Genomic DNA, 21,292 nt, shown 5'->3' on the forward strand with positions numbered 1-21,292 from the left:
TATGTCATGCTCAGAACCATTACAAATTGACAATATTCAGGCGAGACTAAAAAAGGATGTTTTGTTTATGTTTGGGCCTCTGTAGTGTAAGTTCTGAAGCCCTGACAGTGTTCATGTGCACATCTGCAGAAACTAGAAGGCCTAAGCTTTCTAATGATGCATCACACTTGCATGTGAAACATAAGATCCTCTTTTAATAAGCAATGCCATTTGGGTATGTCCAACCATTGTGCACAGGGCGAAAATAGGTGGATGGTAACAGGTTAATTTAATTTGATTAAATGTATTTTCTTTTAAAGTTCATTAAAAAGAAAAGAAAAAAGTGGTTCCGCCCTTGTCATTAAATACAGTACATTGTGTGCATTTAATTGTGTCCATCAAAAGCAGGTCATTTTTGCACTTGATTTGTACAGCTTCAAACAAAGATTATTAAAATATACTTAAAGGTCGCATGTCTTCAAATGTAGGATTATGTAGGATTGTGCAAGAAATTATAAAAGCCTATGTTGTAACACTGGGATCAGTAATTGGTCATTTCAAGTCAAGTTATTTTCTGAAATAAATTGAAGAATTTAGAAAATTTGATGCAAACTGAACTATAACTCAACTTTTTAGCAAACATGTTGAGTTAAAATCAGTGTTGTACCACTAACAATTAGTTTCAAATGGTTTTAGCAAAATGATAAATAAAAAATGCTGTTGTGAATGTAAATAAAATAAACCTTGAACTGTATAAAATAGATAGGTTCAGGGATATATATAATAAATCTTTTAAGTGTTCAGTGCTTCCAGTAGTATACATTTTACATCCAAATACGATAGAAACCCAGAACCACAGTGAGGCAGGTGAATATTGAACCTATAAGGGACGAAACAATTGCATTAGTTACGAAAACATTGGAAAATATAAAATGTATTCACTTTGTGTTTTACGTACCTGCCAGATATTTGATGGTATCTAATTTATGGGACTCCAACATTGTTTTTATCCCGGCAACTTCTGTGTCAATCTTCATATTGGTCTGGGTGAGGTGACATTCATGTTCAGCAGTCTGGAAAAACAGTAAAATCATGAATATCTACATTTGTTACACGATTACACGATGTCAAATACAGAGAAATACCAACCATTTCCATTATTTCTGTCCGTGTTTCCAAGAGTCTCTTTTCATGCTGTGCTTTCTGTAAATATAGTGAAAACATAAGTAAACTAAATAGATGAAGTACTTTATTGTTATTTGCTGAACGCTCACCAATTCTTTTGATCGACTTTTCTCCAAATGCAAGTCCAAAAGGTTGTCAGAACGCACTTTGTTCATTATATCCTGAAAAAACATTTATAATATATACCATGTGAGACGAGGGATTCTGTTCTCAATTTTTCATTTCATGTTTTGTTACTATTTCAGTCATTTAAAGTACAAATCTTGATTATTACATCATTTGTATTGGAGTTTTGCTGTTTGAATAGACGGACTACTTACTGTCAGCTGGACTTTAAGCTGCAATAGCTGGATTTTCAGTTTCTGTTGGAAAATGTTACAAAGTCAAGATGAGGAATGAGGCTATGACTCATTTGCGTTTCTAATAAATCTTTACCTCATTTTCTGCCAATAACGTCGAAAACTCGCTCTTTTCGAGGATGATCATGTCCTTTTTAACGGTTGCAATTTGAGACATGACACGCTGCAACATGATCTCCTGCCAAAATCATTTAAAAATCAACGCTACATACAATGGACTTACAGACTCAACATAGAAATGGATACATTTGAGAGAAACTAGACAATGGGACACGTGATTTGGACTTGGAGGTTTTTTTTAAATGCGTTATTTTATATTTTTCCCCAAATTCTTATTTTCAATTCCACAAAATAAGTTTTTTTTCCCTCTGGTCCTGTCTTTTGCCGTTTGTTTTATTTTATTTAGAGTTTGTGTTTCTGTTTGTTGGTTTTTATTTTACTTTGAAAAATGAAAAAGAAAAAAAAAACGTTTTTTTTTTTTATAATAATCAAATACTTTTAAACATAAAGAAAATCAACCCTAACAGCAAAAAAGTACAAAATAATGTATGTTATTGTTGTTGTTTTTTTGTTTTTTTTTAACAATACAACAATACAAATAAATAAATGTCTATTGTTATTTAAGCCCAGTCTTATACAGTTGCTGCATTCTGTGTCAATTCCTTTGTGATCCAAAAGGTAACTATCTATTGTTTCTATAGCAGGAGTTTTATGTCCCAGATGCATGAGCTATACTTGGCAACCACAAATTTTACATTAAAAAACTAAATAATGTGCTTAAATAGTTGCACACAAGTCTAACCTGTTGCACTTTGGTGACCATGTCCGAGTAAATCACACCCATGTTGGAGTGTGTCATTTGAACCAGTACGTTGACTATGACTTCAGCCTGCTGCGTGGTGAAACCTTCAAAAGAAAAATACACGAGCAATTTATTAAAAAGCTGGAATTATCAATGTTGTGGGAAATTATTTATAAAATCACCATTGTCTTCCAAGAGGCGGACAACTGCGTGTGTGTCAAAGAACAAGTTCTTTCCTTCATTCTTCGGTACAGTTAAATTATGATGTATCGTTTGGGTGGTTGACGAAAAACACTCTGAAATGATTAGGAAAAACAGTATTCTGATAAACAAACCAGGCAAAATGTAATAATGCACAACAGAGCACAAGACACGTGGAAAGTTGGTCAGCAATGTGGAGTATTTTGTAAACATTAGCAGAGAATGAGGGCGTGAATTTACACAGAAACACCACGGTCGGAGAATGGAGGGTTGTACAGTAGCTCTAGATGTTTTTTTTTTACGGCTAATACTCTCTATTTTCACTATGCAAATAAAACTAAGTATATATGAAGAAGCCATACATCAATAATTGCCTTTCACATGCAAAACAGAAATCTGATTGAGCTGTTTTTGAAATGAAAGCTCATTTAGCATAAGTTTAAGTGTCCAATGAATGATTATAATTGTCAAATACGACTGTGATTGTCAAAATAAAACTTCCGATTATTTTAGTAGTCGACGAGTCATGATTATTCTGATTAATCGTAGCAGTCCTCTGTTCTTGAGCATCATTTTACAAAATAAACACATTTTTAAAAATCTAAAATAATTAGTATGATCTGGAATTATAGCAGTGGGAGGAGCACTAGGCCCATACTGTCGTGGAGAAACGGAATAGAAAATGGGCAAAAACAGTACAAAACAACAGAAATTATTGAGAATAGTAGCCACGTAAAAATAGTTGTGCCATTTTACGTATTTGAATTGAATACAAAGTTAGTTTAAACTGTAATGGTGACAGTCAGAAGACAAAATGGCCTAATGACCTCTGTTCCTCAAGTCCCATTGTCATGTGTAATTTTCCCATAATAATGTCTTATTACGCAGAGTCAGACGCCTGTCACGCAGCGCCTCGTTTCAAGCTCAATTTTACGCATTTTACGCTTGACTTTACCTCTGACGGACTTGTGCCGGGTCAGCTTCGAGGCTTCGTAACGTGGTTTTTCTGTCTTCAGAGAGTGAATGAAGTTTCTAAAATGTGGTTTAAAGCGAGAAGGAGACGTCAAAGCAGCGGCGCACGAAGAAGAAGAAGAAAAGAGCTTTGACACAAATCTGTGATGACAACAAACTGGATAATAAAACGTATCTACACTCGTATGGATTAAATATCTAAGCCGTGACTTTACTATTTTTGCTAACATTGTGAAACTAAACCTCCTATAGGGACTAAACCATGGACTAAACTTGTGAAGTCAGAGCATTGCTGCTTCACCTTCCCGTAGTTTACAAAGTACTGTCAAGTTACAGCAAATCAATGGAACAAAACAACAAAGCTTTGAACATCCTGTTGTTCCTTTCAGAACAAAATGTTTTTTTTAACAATGAGCAATGGACTAAACCCGAGACAATAATGTTTAGTATCAGGTCTAATTTGCTCACGTTTGTAAATATAAATATATATATAATAGGCTACTATATACATATGCATATACATGTATATATATTTTTTCCGTAGTTGGATGTGAGACCTCAGGAGAAACCAGGTGCCAAAGTGAGATGGCAGTGGCTCTAGTGCAAACTTCCATGGTGTAGGCAAGACACTTCGCACACATTGCCTAATATGGCGCAGATTGGCACCCTCGCTTCTGTCAGTCTAGCCCAGGGCAGCTGTGGCTACAGTAGCGACTTACCACAACCAAATTAGTAATGAATGAATAACGCAATGTAAAGCGTCTTTGAGTGTCCAAAAAAATTCATTGATATTATTATTTATTACTGTGCTATAGCATCTTTAACCAGAAGATTATTTTTCTTATAAGACTTGGCTTCTCAGGTAGGATAAGGACGTTACGGTTGGCAGAGGATCTGGGTAAAATAGGGGTTGTTAAAAAAAAGAAAAAGAAAATGATTGGGAACCACTAATTTAACCAATATATTCATGATACAAAACTATGAGGAAAGTAAACATGTAGTAATAATGTAGAGCGAGCACCCATCTTCTTTGTTGAAACACATTTATTCTGGGCAAGAAAATAAGTGGCACATTATTAAAAAAAAAAAGCCAAAACCAAAAGATGCTATCCTGGATATCAGTAGGTTAAAAGTTTGCTGCTAAAGCTAAAATGCTTTTTATAACTTTGACCAATTCTCATGAGTTTTATCAATTAAGGCACCGTTTGTGGGTTCATTCATTCAGCTGCCTAATGTGCTTGGGACAATGAAGCGTGAATAATCAGTTTGTCTGTGATTTGCATGAGAAAACCTGATGATCATTAGAAAACTGGTGACTCTCACAGTTAAAGAAGATACTGCAGACCAGACAATAGGAAAGACAATACAGGGAACTCACAATGTTTTAGGAATAACCCTCTATCAAAGTATAAACCATGAATAATGACGAATAAAGAACGTTACTTGTCTTTGTCAGTGGAAATGTGTCAATATGGTATTAGATAAGATATTACGACATGGCGACGTGGATGCATATTCATTTTCACAATAACAATGCATACATTTTTCACAGATTAGTGCAATGATGCTTGGGATTGCCTGGAATGCTATACATTGTGGCATTAAAACATAGTTTGCCTGAACTAAAATGTGGAGCAATTCAAAATACATACATGATACAAAGACAGTTAATATTTTTTTTTAAGGAGAATAGAAAAATAGAAAATACAAAAATTCCAACAAATTCCGAATGTGCATCTTAATCTTAATTTTATTTTATTTTTACTTTGTTGTTCTTATTAGACTTTTATTACTTTGGACTATCATTGTTTTCTGTATCTTTTACTTGTATAAGATATTCCTTTATTGTCCACACATGGGGGAAATTGTGTATTGTGCTGCACGTGAATATGCCACATTATACATACACACAAAATAAAATAAAGGCCTACTTTTTACCATTTTTATTTAGGATACAAAGGAACGTCAATAGTACCAAATAGGATGTATCCAAAGCTGTAATTATGCGTCACAACTGAACGTGATAATAGTTGTATTGTCTCATGGATCGTAAGTAATGACAGCATGAAGTCGACCACAAGACCCTCAATCCGTCACCGCGGCCCAATTGATTTCAGGGCAGTTTGAATCGAGGCAGCTCCTTGTTTCCATATAAAGGTGGAGCAGAGCTGGATTCAGTCACAGAGGAGCATCTCTTCAGGAGGACACACTCAGACCACAGACATGAAGACTCTGCTGCTGCTGCTGCCCGCTGCTCTTGTGGCTGCCCTGCTCTGCTCCGTGAGGGCCGTCCCAGGACCGGTGCCCTACCACGCCTTCTGCAGATCCATCTGGTGAGGAGAGAACTTCCAATGAGAGTTGTTCCAAGTTGATACCAATTTTAGAGTTGGATTGGACCTTTATTTTTCTATTTGCGAGGGACAAGTCATGGCTGATTTGCGACGTCCAAGCAGGGCTTTTACAAAACAAAATTCCATTATACAAAGTCATGATTGAAAATTGTACTCAAGAGTAACGTTACTGCAAAATAATATTGCTCGAGTAAGAGTAATATCAGATTTACAATTTGATTTAGTTTAAGTTAATGTCACTAGACGGCCAAAACAAAAATACATGCTAAAAATCAGATGTTTTCAAAGTATAGACACAAAAATTAGACAAAATAATTGATATTTGAAGGACACAGAGCTATAGATGTTCAAATGATTTAATATTGACAACATAAAGATTGAATCACTTGTAGAATTACTTACAGTGGGAAGAGAAGAACCAAAACCTTTAAGAATACAATTACTTCAAACTAAATGTTCAAATTAAAAGTCCAAAAACTACTCAAAGAGGTAAATGTTCAGTAATGTAAGTGAGTAAATGAGAACTACCCACCTGTGAGATTCAGTCCTGAGTCTTGGTTTAGACCTGGTTTATTATATAAATTGTTTGAATTCTTGTTTTCAAATCTAGGCTGTTTGGGACGCCATGTGCAACAATCACCACCACATTGACGCAGCAGATTCAGGCTCTCAGTCCTGAAGCCGGCTGTGGAAACTGTAATTACAATGTAAGTCATGTTTTTCTTTCTTTTCCTTTTTCATAAATAGACATCCACAATTGAAATGGCTGGTGGTTAAATTCCCGCCTACTCCACTGCATTTACTCTTTGTTAGGGGCATCAGAGGGACTTCAGACTCCAAAAATCTTAATCTCCTGCTCATTATATCATCCATCAAATCTTTATTTTGTCTTTCCTAATCAATGTTACACTTACTTTCACAAAGTAGGGCTGGGAATCACAGGTCACAATTCGATGTAATACACGATACACTGCAATACGATAATATCACGGTTTTGTTATACATGCGATAGTCAATATATTGCTCATTTACTGTCGTGATCACATGCAATGGTATTTATGTATTTATTTATTTATTTGTCTATGGGAGTTTTTATTTATTTATAGGAGATCTTCTACTGAAAGTGTTTTTCAGACTTCCTATAAGTGATCTGTTCTTCTGTATCTACCTCTGTATCTTCCTGCGTTGCACCAATGAAATTTCCCCATGTGGGACAATAAAGGAATATCTTATCTTATCTTATCTTATCATGATATTCTACAATATATCACTACTTTTTAAAGAACCTGATAGATTTAAAAAAACATTTTTCCTTGTTAAACCACGATCTGCACAAACTCAAAATGAAATACAGCCATTTTAATAATCAAAACAGTCAAAATGTCAAATGGTTTGTGTAAACTAAGAAAATTGTAGTGCGGTCACAAAATAATTCGATATATGGTGATATGTCGATACAGCAGCCCACAATATCGATACTGTATCACCAAATTTTGTATTGTGTATTAAAACTTTGATTCTGAAAGAGTCTATGCCACTTGAAAGTAGTTTTTAGTCAATTGCTTTTATAATTCCCCAAATTTGCTTTTAAATTTGGCAAATTAGATGACAAATCAACTGTGTTTGAATGATTAACCCACACATCTAGATGAAGTAATGGCCCCGTTCCCTCTCCTTGTCTTCAGCTGGTGTCCGTGACTCCTCTGGCGCTCCTGGCTAACCACACCTCAGCGGACGGACTCACGGCCGAAATGCTCAGCTTCAAATTCATGCCCACTGTTTTAACGGCGGGATGCAGGGTCAATGTTAGTATATGCTACAAAATGTATCGTGTACTGTGGTTGTTTAAAGTTTATTTGCTTCATCAGATGTTGTAAGTAATTGTTTTCCTTGACAGGCCAACTCCCAGTCCGTTGCGTTCACCAGTTTGCTCGACAACGGCCTCAATTACTGCAACCTCTACACTTTGCTCTCAGGTGTTATAACTAAAACCTCTAAATATATTGATTATCTTTTATTGGTCATGATTTGTTCACCATGTGCGTGCTTTCCCCTAGCGAGTGGTCTTGCCGCACAGCCAGAGTTTATGGAGATGACGAATGAGTGGGCTTGTCTCGGCTACGGACTGGCCACCTGTAAATGATGAGGAACATTTGTCGCAAAAAATGTGTTGAGTTGATTATGCTCGATTTATCCAAACTGTGAATAAAAAAATATAATGCAGACTTTTTAGTATGTTTTGTTTAAACTATAACTTTTAATGTTTGGAAGTTATTACATAAATACACAAATAACCTGGACAGCAACACAGATAAATGGACAGCTAAATGTTGGAGAAATTGTGGTTGAAGCTGACCATTGTCATGTGTTCTGGGACTCTCCTCTTGCTCAAAAAATACTGGACTGAAAACCAGAACGCATTGCAGACTATTTCTGACGTGATTATCCCACTCATTTTCAGAACTATGTACTTAGGTCTCAAAACCCCTCCCATGGATACCATAGATACATATATTTGGAGTATATATAAGGAAGTTCACAAAAAAATGGGTGACACAAACTGCGCCGGCCAAAGTGAATAGGATCACATTTGGACTTAATGGAAATGGATCAGTTTGACCAAACATGGACCAAATGGGGATGATTTGTAAAAGCACACATCTGTCTGATTAAACAAAGTTTGGACACTTGAATAGAAAGCATCTTGTCTGGAGGAATCCAGGCTCATCCCCTGGTCAGTACATTCCTCCAGTGAAGCATGGTCTGCATCAGGCTGTGGGGATGTTATAAGGCTTTGACTGCCCTCAGCAGGTTTTTAAGGATCACCACAAGAACTATGAATGGACACCGAATTAAGTTTCAATGAGTTTATTACAATAATTTAACTTCTTGAAAAGGGGGATGTTTGAACAGAAGGGGCCGTGTCCAGCTTTCCAACCCCAAAACTAACTTGCTGAAAAGAAAACAAAAAAAAAAACAATTGATTATCATATTTTTATTTAAATGCTTATTTCAAGACAATAATTACAAACTATTGCTGCATCCTAAAACGGTAGTCATCATTCTTCATGTAAAGTCATTAGACTTTACATGTGGCCAGTCCAAAGCCGAGGCAGGCCCACTCATTGGTCATCTCCATGAAGTCCGGCCTTGCAGCAAGACCACTCGCTAAGAGAAAATGCACAAATGATAAGGCAATTAATAATCATAATTAATAATAAAACCTATTATTTAGCAGTAAACGAAGTCAGACCTGAAACCAGATTGTGAAGGTTGCAGTAATTGAGGCCATTGTCGAGAATAGTGGAGAAGGCAAGGGACTGGGAATTAGCCTGGAACAAAGGAAACAAATTCAAACAATTTCAAAATGCACTTGTCTCTATGGAGATGTTATAGTTGCCCCTGGAATGTCCCACAGTAAGGTTTGAAATGTATCTATCTTGTGTTCATTCGATTACAGCTTTTATTGCTAAAATAATTCTTGAAAAACATACATACTAACTGTGAGCATGGTCGCCCCTCCGCAGATCAGGGGCCTCATTTATAAAGCTTGCTTGAGCACTGTGCAGTGCGTAGACCGCCCTCTACCCTGTACATGCTGTTTATATGTAAGTTTGCCAACTTTGGCCCCATCTGGGAAGTGCAGTATGGGCCCCATGTGGGATGAAAGCGGGGTAGGTGGGCATGGGATATAATTGGGCAAGTGTATGTGGGTCCCACTTGAGTTTGCCAACTTGGGCACCATTTGGATAGTGTCGTATGGGCCTCATGTTGGATGTAAGGGGGGTATATGGGAATGGGTTTTGAGTGGGTAAAATGGACGTGGGCCCCACTTGAGTTGGCCAACTTGGGCCCCACTGTGGCACACAGCTCCATTTACCCGTAACCAAACATGTGGTAAACTGACCCATAATAAACCCCTCTATGAATGACAACAGTGTGCAAGGTGCGTTAATGTTAATGCAGCACTGTCTGAAAAAGGTAGACACGACTAGCGAATCATCCACAATATTCACACTCCGGTACCTTTGGGTCCATGGCTGTGGTTTGGTTTGCTGCCTGATTCATGTGTCACATGCTTTTGTTCTTTCTTCTTCCTACACTTGTCTCTGCATCAAAAGTGTTTGTCCCTTTGCTGCTGATCTATCCTTATGTCTCCCACTGCTTTTGCAGGAAGGGCATCCGTGTCACTCACGCGCGCTGACCGCCCCCTCCTTTCACTATTCCGACCTCCGCGAAAATGTATTACTGTGCGTGAACTGACCCATGGTCAGACCTCACATTATCTCATTCAAACATAAGAGTATGAAGCACAATGAAAACAATATCTGCAACACTGCTAAATGCCTAAATAGTATTAAGTGTAAGTGATTAAAACACAATGTTAAAAGTTAATTTGAGAGGGATGAGTCATTGCAATCACTTTCATGTGTATTTGTTATAAAGCCGGTATTGTCGCTCTTAAATCAGTTTATTTCAGACAGAGCGATAACATCTCCATGGACACGAGCGAGTGGTGGACCCTCCATCAGAAAAGTTACATATTCAGGACACAAATATATTATTTTAAATCTTTACAAATCAGATACTTACAAAGACCCTGCAGCCCTGGGCCTTGGTGGTAGGTATGAAACTGAAGCTGAGAGTTTCGGTGGTGAGTCTGTCCGCTGAGGTGTGGTTCGCCGTCAAAAACTTGGGAGTCATTGACACCAGCTGAGGAGGAAGAAAGGCTTGTTTTTTTACTTTATATTTATATTTATAACTTATTATTTTACTAAACCATTTGTTACAGATTTAAGGACATACTCTAAAATACTCATTTCTGTTACTATAAGCTGTGTTCCAGCTACCTTTGAATGTTATTATCAATGTTAATTCTTCCTGTTTATAGATTTCACAATATTTTTTCTTAACAGCAGCTTTTAAAATCATAATAATCTTACTCACATTGTAATGACAGTTTTCACATCCGATTGCAGGACTGAAGGCCTGAATCTGCTGCTGAAGTGTCATCCTGATCCGTACACATGGAGATGAAAACAGCCTGGATTTGGACAAAGCATATTAGACAACAGCTAAAGCCATAGCTCCCCATATCAAAATATTTGACTAAATATATTTATTTTTTTAAATTGAGGTAAATCTGCGTACCACCATTGCAGTGAAGTTCAGAACCCTTTAAACAGAATAAATCAAGTCTAAACCAGATCTAAACCAGGCCTAAGCCAGGTCTAAAGCAGGTCTAAACCAGATCTAAACCAGGACCATACCCGGTCTAAACCAGGTCTAAACCAGGTCTAAACCAGGTCTAAACCAGGCCTAAACCAGGTCTAAACCAGGCCTAAGCCAGGTCGAAAGCAGGTCTAAACCAGGTCTAAACCAGGTCTAAACCAGGCCTAAACCAGGTCTAAACCAGGCCTAAGCCAGGTCGAAAGCAGGTCTAAACCAGATCTAAACCAGGTCTAAACCAGGCCTAAACCAGGTCTAAACCAGGCCTAAGCCAGGTCGAAAGCAGGTCTAAACCAGATCTAAACCAGGACCATACCCGGTCTAAACCAGGTCTAAACCAGGCCTAAGCCAGGTCGAAAGCAGGTCTAAACCAGATCTAAACCAGGACCATACCCGGTCTAAACCAGGTCTAAACCAGGCCTAAACCAGGTCTAAACCAGATCTAAACCAGGCCTAAGCCAGGTCTAAACCAGGTCTAAACCAGGTCTAAACCAGGTCAAAATAGAACTTTTATTGGTCTGTCTACACACAATAGACTACAAGATTAACGCTGTCAAAATTCAGCCAAAGTTCTCTCCTCACCAGATGGATTTGCAGAAGGCGTGGTAGGGCACCGGTCCTGGGACGGGGACGGCCCTCACAGAGCAGAGCAGGGCAGCCACAAGAGCAGCGGGCAGCAGCAGCAGCAGAGTCTTCATGTCTGTGGTCTGAGTGTGTCCTCCTGAAGAGATGCTCCTCTGTGACTGACTCCAGCTCTGCTCCACCTTTATATGGAAACAAGGAGCTGCCTCGATTCAAACTGCCCTGACGTCAGTTAGGCTCCACTCACGGACATGTGGCAACTGGCTGACCAAATGAACTTTAAAAACAATAAGACGGCATTGCTTTGAACGTTGCTCCAGTCTGCAACTTAGTCAAATCGATTATCTTCACTATTCACAGAAAACATATTTACATGACATTATTTGTTGTCAAAGCACAATCCTTCCGGGAATCAAGGCCACGAGTCTTGTTTAGATGCTGACAAGATTCTTGCTTACAGCTAATCAGTAAAATGAAATGCATGGTTAGGTTCTCAGTATCATGAGTTACTGTTAGCAATAATAAATCAGTTTAACACACTTTCAACCAGAGACTCTGTACATATACTTTATATTAAATAATAAGAGGTGTCCCTTCTATGTGTCCTATATTGTAATGGAAGATTTACTTGATTTGATTGATTTTATCATATATATTTGTAATTATTCATTCATTCATTCATTCATTTTCCACTGCTTTTTCCCATTTAGATCGCAGGTGACTAGAGTCCATCCCAGTGACTTTGAGCCTTAGGCGGGGTACACCCTGTACACCAGCTCATCACAGGCTTAACACAGATATAAACACACAGACAACCATTCACTCTCACATTCATCCACCAGGGGCAATTTACAGCTGCCAATTTTACTTAACACATAGATGTCTCTTTTTTTTTGTTATTACTATTTTATTATTTTATATCGTTCCATGATAGATAATTATTGGAAGCCATGTAGCCACACATTTGTCAAAAAACACAAAAAGAAACAAACAAGTATTTTTACTGTGATCTTGGTCGTGACAAAGGAAAAAAGGCAGACATGTTTTTTTAATACAAAAAAAAAATGGAAATCTGTAACTTGAGAGTGTGATGCTGTGTTTGAATTTTTTATATCTCAATTATATTTTTTGGTGTGTGTGTGTGTGTGTTACTCTTTCCTAACATAGAGCACTTTTAACAAAACTTAAATAAATACGGTTCTTAGTCACTTCACTTGGAATTATGCCACTTTAGAGAAATCATTGACATTTATTTGAAGTTGCTGTCTCTATTTACAATTATCATAACCCTTTTGTCTTTGGCTTCCGTGAAGTCAGTTTGTGACCACAAGACCCACAGTCCGTCAGCGCAGACCAATTGATTTCAGGGCAGACTGAATCGAGGCAGCGCCATGTTTCCATGTAAAGGTGGAGTCAGTCACAGAGGAGCATCTCTTCAGGAGGACACACTCAGACCACAGACATGAAGACTCTGCTGCCCGCTGCTCTTGTGGCTGCCCTGCTCTGCTCCGTGAGGGCCGTCCCAGGACCAGTGCCCTACCACGCCTTCTGCAGGTCCATCTGGTGAGGAGAAGAGATTTTTTAATACTTGATGAGGGATGTAAAAATGTCAAATTTTAGTGCCTTGATTCTTGCGTTAATATTGATTGATAATTGATGATTGTGTTGTAATATCACTCATATCTGACAGTAGAATAAGATGTTTTCACCCAAGCTGAATAATACACCCTAACCCATTTTTGTAGAGCTGAACATTATAGTATAGTATAGTCATTATAGTCATTATAGTCATTATAGTCAAGTATAGTCATTCAAACATTTACACAAATTGCACATCAAAATAATTCATCTTTTATCGATGCCACCTGAAATATAATGAACACATAAATATATAAGTAACTGCAAATTGGTAAAGGGATTAAAATACTTTTATTGTGTATAACATAAAAACTAAAGTGAAAGAGTTTCATATTTTTGGAATCTTTATTTGATTTATTCCCTAAAATTGCCTCTGATCTCAATATAACCTCTAAACCCACAACTATGTTCATAAATCACATATTACTGACCTTTCTGTTGTCTTCACAGGCTGTTTGCAACCCCGTGTGCACAGATCAGCACGGCACTGGAGCAGCAGATTGTGGCTCTCAGTCCAGTGGTTGGATGTGCAGCTTGTCATTACAATGTAAATAATTCAACAAAGGCATTTAAACGCTGTGTGTGAAAATGGATTTCTAGTATAAAAATATGATCTTGACAGAAATTTTCCTCTTGTTCTTTGAGGTGTAAAACTACGAATTCACCAACTCTTACACAGGAAACTAAATCTGCATGTCCCTTTTAAAGACTGCTTTAACCTTAAAGGAAATTACGGGTGAATTCACACTTGCACAGCACAGTCAGCACATCGAAATTGGGTTTAAAACAGGACTAAACCCAAAACTAAACCTGGACTAGATCAGTACTAAACAACTAGCACCAAACCAAGCCCACTTCAGGACTAACATGGGCTCAATCTAGGATCTAGATGTGTGAACGCACTTTTAAAATCCATAGAAAATTACCCAGGGAGCATCTTACTTCGTGACCAAAGTAAATAGTTTGGCTGCAGGCCTAGAGAATGAGGTGGTAGAAAAAGATAAATGAATGACCTTGACTGATGTACTGTATAAATCCTAAAGGTCAACTTTTGTTTCAGAAGTTGCACACACTAGTCATGCTTTGGTCTTACATATAATTACGGTAAAAACGCATATGTCATGTCATGTCTCGTCTTCAGCTGGTGTCCGTGACTCCTCTGGCGCTCATGGCTAACCACACCTCAGCGGACGGACTCACAGCCGAAACGCTCAGCCTCAAATTCATGCCCACTGTCTTGATCGGAGGCTGCAGGGTCTTTGTAAGTAGCTGACATCTTTTCATTTACTTTGTTGTACTTGTTGTACTTGTTGTTCATTAAGGTGCATGTACATTTTCTGTAGCTGCCGGTCTCCATGATATTGTTTTGCAAAAATGTTCTCCAGTAAACGTTTTTCCTTCCAATTATGGGTGTTTTTATTGCTTAAAAAAAACTGTGTGTGTGTTACCCCAACTAAACCACCAGATAATGAAACCCAAGTCCAAGTTCAAACTGTATCCCAAACAACTGCATCACTTGATAGAAATACTCCCGACAGGCATTTACTTCCAATAAATACATTTTGACATTTGTCTCCATGCCGTGTTGGTCAGATTAATAATAAAACAGTTTGTGTTTTATTTCCACGCGCTGGTAATACAGTTTGGCTTCTCTTCCTCCACAGGCCCAGTCTCAGTCGGTTTCATTCTCAAGTTTGCTCGACAACGGCACCAACTACTGCAATCTCTACAATCTGGTCAGAGGTCAGAAACAGAAACTTCATTGTCTTAATGAACACGGACGACTCTGTGAAAGGTCATGCATTTAAATCTTTTTATTTTGTATTTCTCTTGTAGAGAGTGGTCTTACCTCACTACCAAACTCCGTGGAGATGACAAATGAATGGTCCTGCCTCGGCTACGGACTGGCCACGTGTACCGTCTAAAGTGATGGAATCGGAAAAATAAAACTGAGGAGAAACAAAGAGTTTTGAACTGAATTTTTTTTCACTGTTTCGTAACCTAATGTCATTTATTCTGATTGATAAACATAATTTATGTGGCTGGCAGCAAATACTGTAAGCAGATGTAGTTACAGTAAGTGATGCTAAAAGCTCAATTTTACTTTAACAAGAAATTCACTTAAACAATAATTATTATAAATCACTGTAATTGTCTGTGTTAAACTGAAAGTGTGAACACAAACACAGTAAAACAGCCATATTAACAAATTCATGTTTAATTCAGCCCAAATGTACATTCTCTATACTTCGCTTGTTACACAAGTGTAATATTATATATACTGTAATGATTTAAAGCAACAGCTGTTAAAACGAAAATGCCAAGCTTGGTCTCTGCAAAGTGGGAAAGTTTTTAAATAGCTTATTAATAGTATTTCTTTGCTGTCACTGCAAAACTATCAGCCTTCTTTTCACCATCTTGAAGTACAAGCTGATTATAAATATTGAAAACAATAACAGTCTTATTGTGGTGACAAAGGTTTCAGTCCATGATATTGATATTCGTGTTCTTTATTGTACATACATATGGAATTCCGAGAACATTTTAATAAAATAAATATTTTTAATCTCTTCTAAAAAGTGCCAAAAAGCTTCCTCCTCAGTATGCACAAATACTTACAGTACATCTGTAGAAATAATTTAAAAGGACTGTAAATGATTCAAACTATGTGAGTGACATTGGATCCTTCATGTGAAGAGGACGATGCAGATGGACAGAGTCGCTGCCACAGCGACCACCGCACACAGCAGGATGAGCACAAACACATGGCTGCGCTGGCACAGAGGCTTGGGTCCCTCTTCTATCCCGGGACTCTCCTCGTCCACAGACAGCAGGGCAGTAGAGACGCTGTCTGTGCTGCCCAGGGGCAAAAGTACCCCCTCTGGCTCCACCATCCAGCGCAGCACGTTCACCTTGGACTCCATGTCGTCGATCATGTGGTCCATTTGGTTGATGTCTTGCTCCAGGTTGCAGTGCTCCTGCTCCTCCAATCCCGCAGGCAGCGCTGTGCTCTCTGCCTGGTGCAGGTCAGGTAAACTCAGAGCTCTGGCAGCCACCTCACTCCCTCCACCTGCAAGAGCCAAACTATGTCGTTATTTGCTAAAGGAACCATGTAGCCTGAGCTCTTAGTTTAAAAATAAAAAGGTACAACAAACACATCTGAACCTGAGTCGCCAGAGCCTTAGCCTGCACATGAGTTTTCTCCTGAGTATATGGACAGGTCAGGCCTCATGCTCAGCTCTTTCTCTCCAGAATTCCTCAGTTTCAGAGGCTGCACTAGCACTGGCTCATGGTTGGGGCAGGTGCTCGGCTTTTAGGATTAAAACAACTGGATTTACGCCCTGGAACTGTAAACTAAAATGAGAGACTCAAGAGGCTCCATCCGCTTTCTTGGATAATAGTCTTGTGAACCAAATTGTGCTTGTAATTAAGAATACAACAGCATTACATTTGTTATCAGTAAAGTTTATCTTTGATTTGATCATGTTTACAACCTGTTCCTTTAAACTGTCACATGGATAAAGAAACAGGATGTAAACATGATCAAATCAAATCAAACTGTCACATGGATGTCAGGTACAGGTGATCAAGAGTAAAACATTGATCATGATATGTGTCCTCCTTTTATTTATATATTAATTTATTAACCTTTAATCTACCAGGTAAGAACCCATTGAGACCTCTTTTTCAAGGTCTCCTAAGACACCAGCAACAACACATGCAACAATAGAAAACTAAAACAGTATTGCTTGTAAACCAAATAGTTTTGAGACCATACATTTACCTTGTAAACCTGTCTGCACCAGGGAGATGTTATTGGCCAGCGTGAAATGGTTGGCCACTTTGAAGATCTTACACATGTCCACGTGCAGGAGTTCGAGGCTGGAGGAGAAGCTCACCCAGAGCAGCTCACTGTCTCGTCGCTGGTCCTGGGGGAGGCTCTTGTCCCGCAGAGTTTTGGTCAAGTGAGTGCAGATGGACATGGCCAGCTTCAGGGCTCTCTCCCGGGTCTGTCTGAGCTCATCCCGAAGCTGGAGAGTGTCAGTGCAGCCGCCCACACACGAGGCCAGGTGATGGTGACATGCTACCACCTACAAACGTGTACAATTTCAAATTTAGTGCTTTTGCATAATCTTTTTCGCTTTCCCTGAGAACGCTTGGACTAGCTATCAGATGGTTTCTACTGGTACCAGTGGAGAGTGAATCATTTTTGAAAATGGGATATTTTTATAGCCATAGAAGCATCTATTTCATTACAGGCTTTTTTATTAGACTGAAACAAATGGCCTTTTCACAGGAAGGCAGGCTTGCCTCACCACACACTGGGCAAGGACGATAATTGTTAGACTTATGATGACTTATTATATTATTATTTTATGTTATAATTCTATAATTAAGTGTAATATTCTAAATAAGCCCCATGTTTAAACTTGTATAGAATTGTACTTTGTGCTAAGTGAAAGCATCAACGATCTAGAAGAGAACATCATGGATAAGAAGCACAATCTAGTGCTATGATAACACTTATTGTTAATTGCAATAAAATGGTAATTAAAAAAGTATTATAAAGATATATCGTTTATGATTCTATCCCCAGGTTTGTTTTCTACATTCTATTTTCCTGATGTCAGGCAGATGCATGTCTGCTGCAATTTATGTTTTACAGGCTGGCAGGGGAAGTGGCTTTTGATTGACTACCTTGTATTTAATGTCAACGTCTTTGCTGATTGGCTTGCCCTTATATTTTCTATAACCTTAACCTTTTTAGCCAATGCCTAAACTTAACCTGACACAGGCCTACAGCAGCAAAGGAAGAAAGACAGCCAATCAGAGGCTTTGCTTCCTGTGCCACCCTGGACATTTTTTTGAAAGCGCCTCGCCACCTGAAATTGTGAACAAAGCTGCTTTAATGTTGAATTCAGTACATTCCTTTTGCTGATAATGATTTGTGAATCTTCTCTTTCAGTATTTTCTGTCTGTAGATGCATGGACAAACCATCCTGACTAACAAAGTAATTTTATGAAACTCAATGACAAGTTTACAGCAGTAAAGTCGGCCTGTAAATATGCACACATTTTACAGACATATACTGTAGATTATTTATAGACCTTTTCATGCCCAGAACCAAGAAGGAAAACCTGGGATAATAAGAAATATTATGAATAATCTCCTTATGTGTGATCTATTTCGGGATAAGCCATGACAACCTTGTACAGCCGCAGCTTGTGGCCCAGTTGTAAGACAGAGATAGATGCGAGATAAGGCCCATTCACCTCCACATATAAAACGCTGCAGAAAAATGATGTACATTTCTTCATGCATTGCACTCTTTTGCCCGAATACAGATTCCATAAATAGCGTTATGTCTTTCAATTATTTTGTCAAGTAAAAGTGTGAGAGTGGCGAGACTGCACAATAGCAAATGGTTAAAGTATGCCATTTAAATTGAACTCAAAAGACTCAGTGGACCAAAACATGTTTCTGTGAGAGTGCCTTTTTAGCCTTGGGGGACACAAGTTCTCATATATCGTTTGGTACACCTACTAAAAAAGCAAAGACTCACCAAAACTGTTGTGTTTTTCAATTGCTGTTTGTTAGATTTAATTGGATTATTGGATATCTGTATATATTTAAACATGCAAGTACTATTGTGAGTGATTTCTAATAGTAATCTAGTTTTGCAATTGCGTTTTAATCATACAGCTTGGGTATTACCAATATAGCTTACATTCATATTTTCTTTTTGGCTTTTCTATTTTAGGGTGGCAAAAATTTTAGATTTTTTATTTTGTGCATAGGCTATTTTTCTATGCATTTCTTTTTGCTTTATCCCGGGCTTTAGGTAGGCACAAACAACTGAATTGAAAAAGATTATTCTTCTGGTTTTCAACAATCTATTTCACATAGTTTCACAAGTTGTTTCATACAAATAGATTAAAATAATTATGGATTACACGAGCGCTTACTGTACCTTGATCAGGGACTCCACCAGAGCTTTTGCATCAGTCAAAGATTTGTCTGTGCTGACCGTGCATTCATCGCCCACTTTATTATTTACAAGTGGCATGAGGAACAGACGCTCTTAGCCCCAAATCTGCACTTTACTTCTTCTCTGGCCGCCTTTGCTCGTCCTGTCCCCCCGAGAGACGCTTCATTCAGCAGTTGAGGGTCCGGCGCTCACTCCCGAGTCCCCGTGGTCCAAACATGGCACTCCTGTCCAATTCAGAACCTGCAAAAGTCTTCGACATCCTTTAGAGGTGAAGCGAAGGGACAAAATCAAAAAGAAAAATGTAATAAAGGGATGTAAGTTAGAAACAAGGTGCTAACTAATCCTGTGATTGACCCCTATGCAGGCTCCTGACGCAGGATAAGGCGTGTAGGTACCGTAATCTTATTAACTATGGCTGGGTTGAGAGAGGAGAGAGGCAGCTGCTGTATCTACTACAATGGTCCTTTTACTAAGTGAGGGGTTGAGCCGCGCCGCCTCTGTCCACTCCACTGTAAAGGGTCACTGGGCCACATCCCTCAGACAGACCTCAGGGAAACTCATTTCACAAACGCAAAGAGAGTTTTTTACTAGCCATAATTTAATCTATTTGTAAGTTTGGGAGTAATTTATAATATACCTTCTTGTACCTAAAAAAAAGAAATTTAAGTTTTTTTTTTTGTTAATTTTGATAACAATTTTGATATACAGTAAATAAAACACAATTAAAAGTAGTTTTAAAATATGGCACACAGCATAAGTAGGATAATCATTATTTTCCTTTAATATTGTACCACATTGGTGCACACTTGAGGCAAACCAGTCTTTACCTGATGTAAAATTTAATTCAGAATCACTCTTATTCATCCTCAAGGGGAGATTCTATTTGTTATAGAAATGCAGGTGACTAGCAGAAGAAATAGTTATATATATAAAAAAAAACAAAAAACATTCCAGTAGAAACTACATTTTAACGTGTGAGGTTACTATATGTGTTTTTTTTTTAACCATTTTACAAAAATAAAACAATTTGGTAACACTTTATAACTACACATTAATGCGTCTTAATAAAGCATGAACAAAGTGTCATAATGAGTAATAATGAAATGATTCAGCCGGTATTAATTACCAAGCCTGAATCTTCATAATAAACAATTTGATCACAATGAATTATGTTTTGTTCATGCTTTATTAAGGAATAATAGTGTAGTTAATGTGTTGCCACAAATTGTAATGTGAGAAAGTTAAATGCCTAAAAGTGTCTTTTATTGCTAAAATGTGACACCAGCATTTGGCCACTTGGCTTATGTTGAGGTCAAAGCTTGTGAGCGCTGCAAGAGGAAAATGGTGATTATAAAGAAAAAAGACAAATGAATGGACATGCACTTAGGGTTGCGTGGAGCTTCCTGGTTCAAAGGTAATCTTTTGTAGCTTTTTGTTCCCTTAGGTCTCAAGAAAATGGATGGCCTCATTTGACTATTGTGACGCATGTTCAACATATACCAAGCGTGAAATCTATAGCGTGACGGCTTTAGAAGTGAACAGAATGCATGAAGGAGTGAGGGACATTTCGCTCTAAAGACACGGTTAGGACAAAGTTACAAAACGCCGGGCTAAATGGCACTCACGTGTGAACTTTCTTTGACATCGTAAGAAATTGTGTCTCTGAATAACTCCAGTGAGCAAATGTGAGAGTGAATGTCGTCTTGTTTACATTAGACGTCCATCTTACCATTACCACAATGGGCCTCAGCAGAGTATAAGACGTTTTATAGTTATTTATCTTGCATATTTTTGATACTTTTTACTCTACTGCTGTTTTACTTTGGCATTGCAACACTGAAATGTATTTGTACTCTCATCTAAGTTGGTGTGATTCAGCGCTCCTGAACCATATTCTTCAGTGATTCTTGTGGCTTTAAGATAAGATAACCTTTATTTGTCCAACAATTCCACAATTGCAACACAGATTAGGTACAGAAACAGAAGTATAATACAAAAAAAAAC

At 38.0% G+C, this 21,292-nt stretch overlaps 2 protein-coding genes across 2 annotated transcripts; both read right to left on the reverse strand.

Moving 5' to 3' along the window:
* Nucleotides 1-628: 628 nt before the first annotated feature.
* mcur1 (mitochondrial calcium uniporter regulator 1) lies at nt 629-3,797 on the reverse strand. The gene is made up of 9 exons (XM_072451339.1): nt 3,482-3,797; nt 2,508-2,621; nt 2,326-2,429; nt 1,600-1,701; nt 1,485-1,526; nt 1,254-1,325; nt 1,129-1,182; nt 938-1,052; nt 629-859 (listed from the first exon to the last, which is right to left on the reverse strand). Exons 1-9 carry the CDS (start codon nt 3,726-3,728, stop codon nt 804-806), a joined length of 906 nt encoding a protein of 301 aa, XP_072307440.1. The 5' UTR covers nt 3,729-3,797; the 3' UTR covers nt 629-803.
* An 11,883-nt stretch (nt 3,798-15,680) lies between these two features.
* On the reverse strand, nt 15,681-19,742 carry rgs9bp (regulator of G protein signaling 9 binding protein). Its single transcript, XM_072450565.1, has 3 exons — nt 19,271-19,742; nt 17,083-17,389; nt 15,681-16,368 (listed from the first exon to the last, which is right to left on the reverse strand). Exons 1-3 carry the CDS (start codon nt 19,364-19,366, stop codon nt 15,986-15,988), a joined length of 786 nt encoding a protein of 261 aa, XP_072306666.1. The 5' UTR covers nt 19,367-19,742; the 3' UTR covers nt 15,681-15,985.
* Between the last annotated feature and the right edge of the window lie 1,550 nt (nt 19,743-21,292).

The sequence above is a fragment of the Eucyclogobius newberryi genome, unplaced genomic scaffold, assembly GCF_026437365.1.
Source record: "Eucyclogobius newberryi isolate DKJ021-1_F unplaced genomic scaffold, fEucNew1.0.hap1 SCAF_18, whole genome shotgun sequence".
NCBI lineage: Eukaryota > Metazoa > Chordata > Actinopteri > Gobiiformes > Gobiidae > Eucyclogobius > Eucyclogobius newberryi.

Bases quoted from the DNA above. Each gene is read 5' to 3' on its own strand.
- mcur1 (XM_072451339.1), bottom strand. From the start codon at position 3,728: ATGTTAGCAAAAATAGTAAAGTCACGGCTTAGATATTTAATCCATACG. The intron at 2,622-3,481 runs GTAAAGTCAAGC...TAATCATTTCAG, and splicing joins CCGGCACAAGTCCGTCAGAG to AGTGTTTTTCGTCAACCACC. The intron at 2,430-2,507 runs GTGATTTTATAA...TTTCTTTTGAAG, and splicing joins CCGCCTCTTGGAAGACAATG to GTTTCACCACGCAGCAGGCT.
- rgs9bp (XM_072450565.1), bottom strand. From the start codon at position 19,366: ATGCCACTTGTAAATAATAAAGTGGGCGATGAATGCACGGTCAGCACA. The intron at 17,390-19,270 runs GTACAGTAAGCG...ACACGTTTGTAG, and splicing joins TGGTGGAGTCCCTGATCAAG to GTGGTAGCATGTCACCATCA. The intron at 16,369-17,082 runs GTAAATGTATGG...TGGCTCTTGCAG, and splicing joins GGTGCAGACAGGTTTACAAG to GTGGAGGGAGTGAGGTGGCT.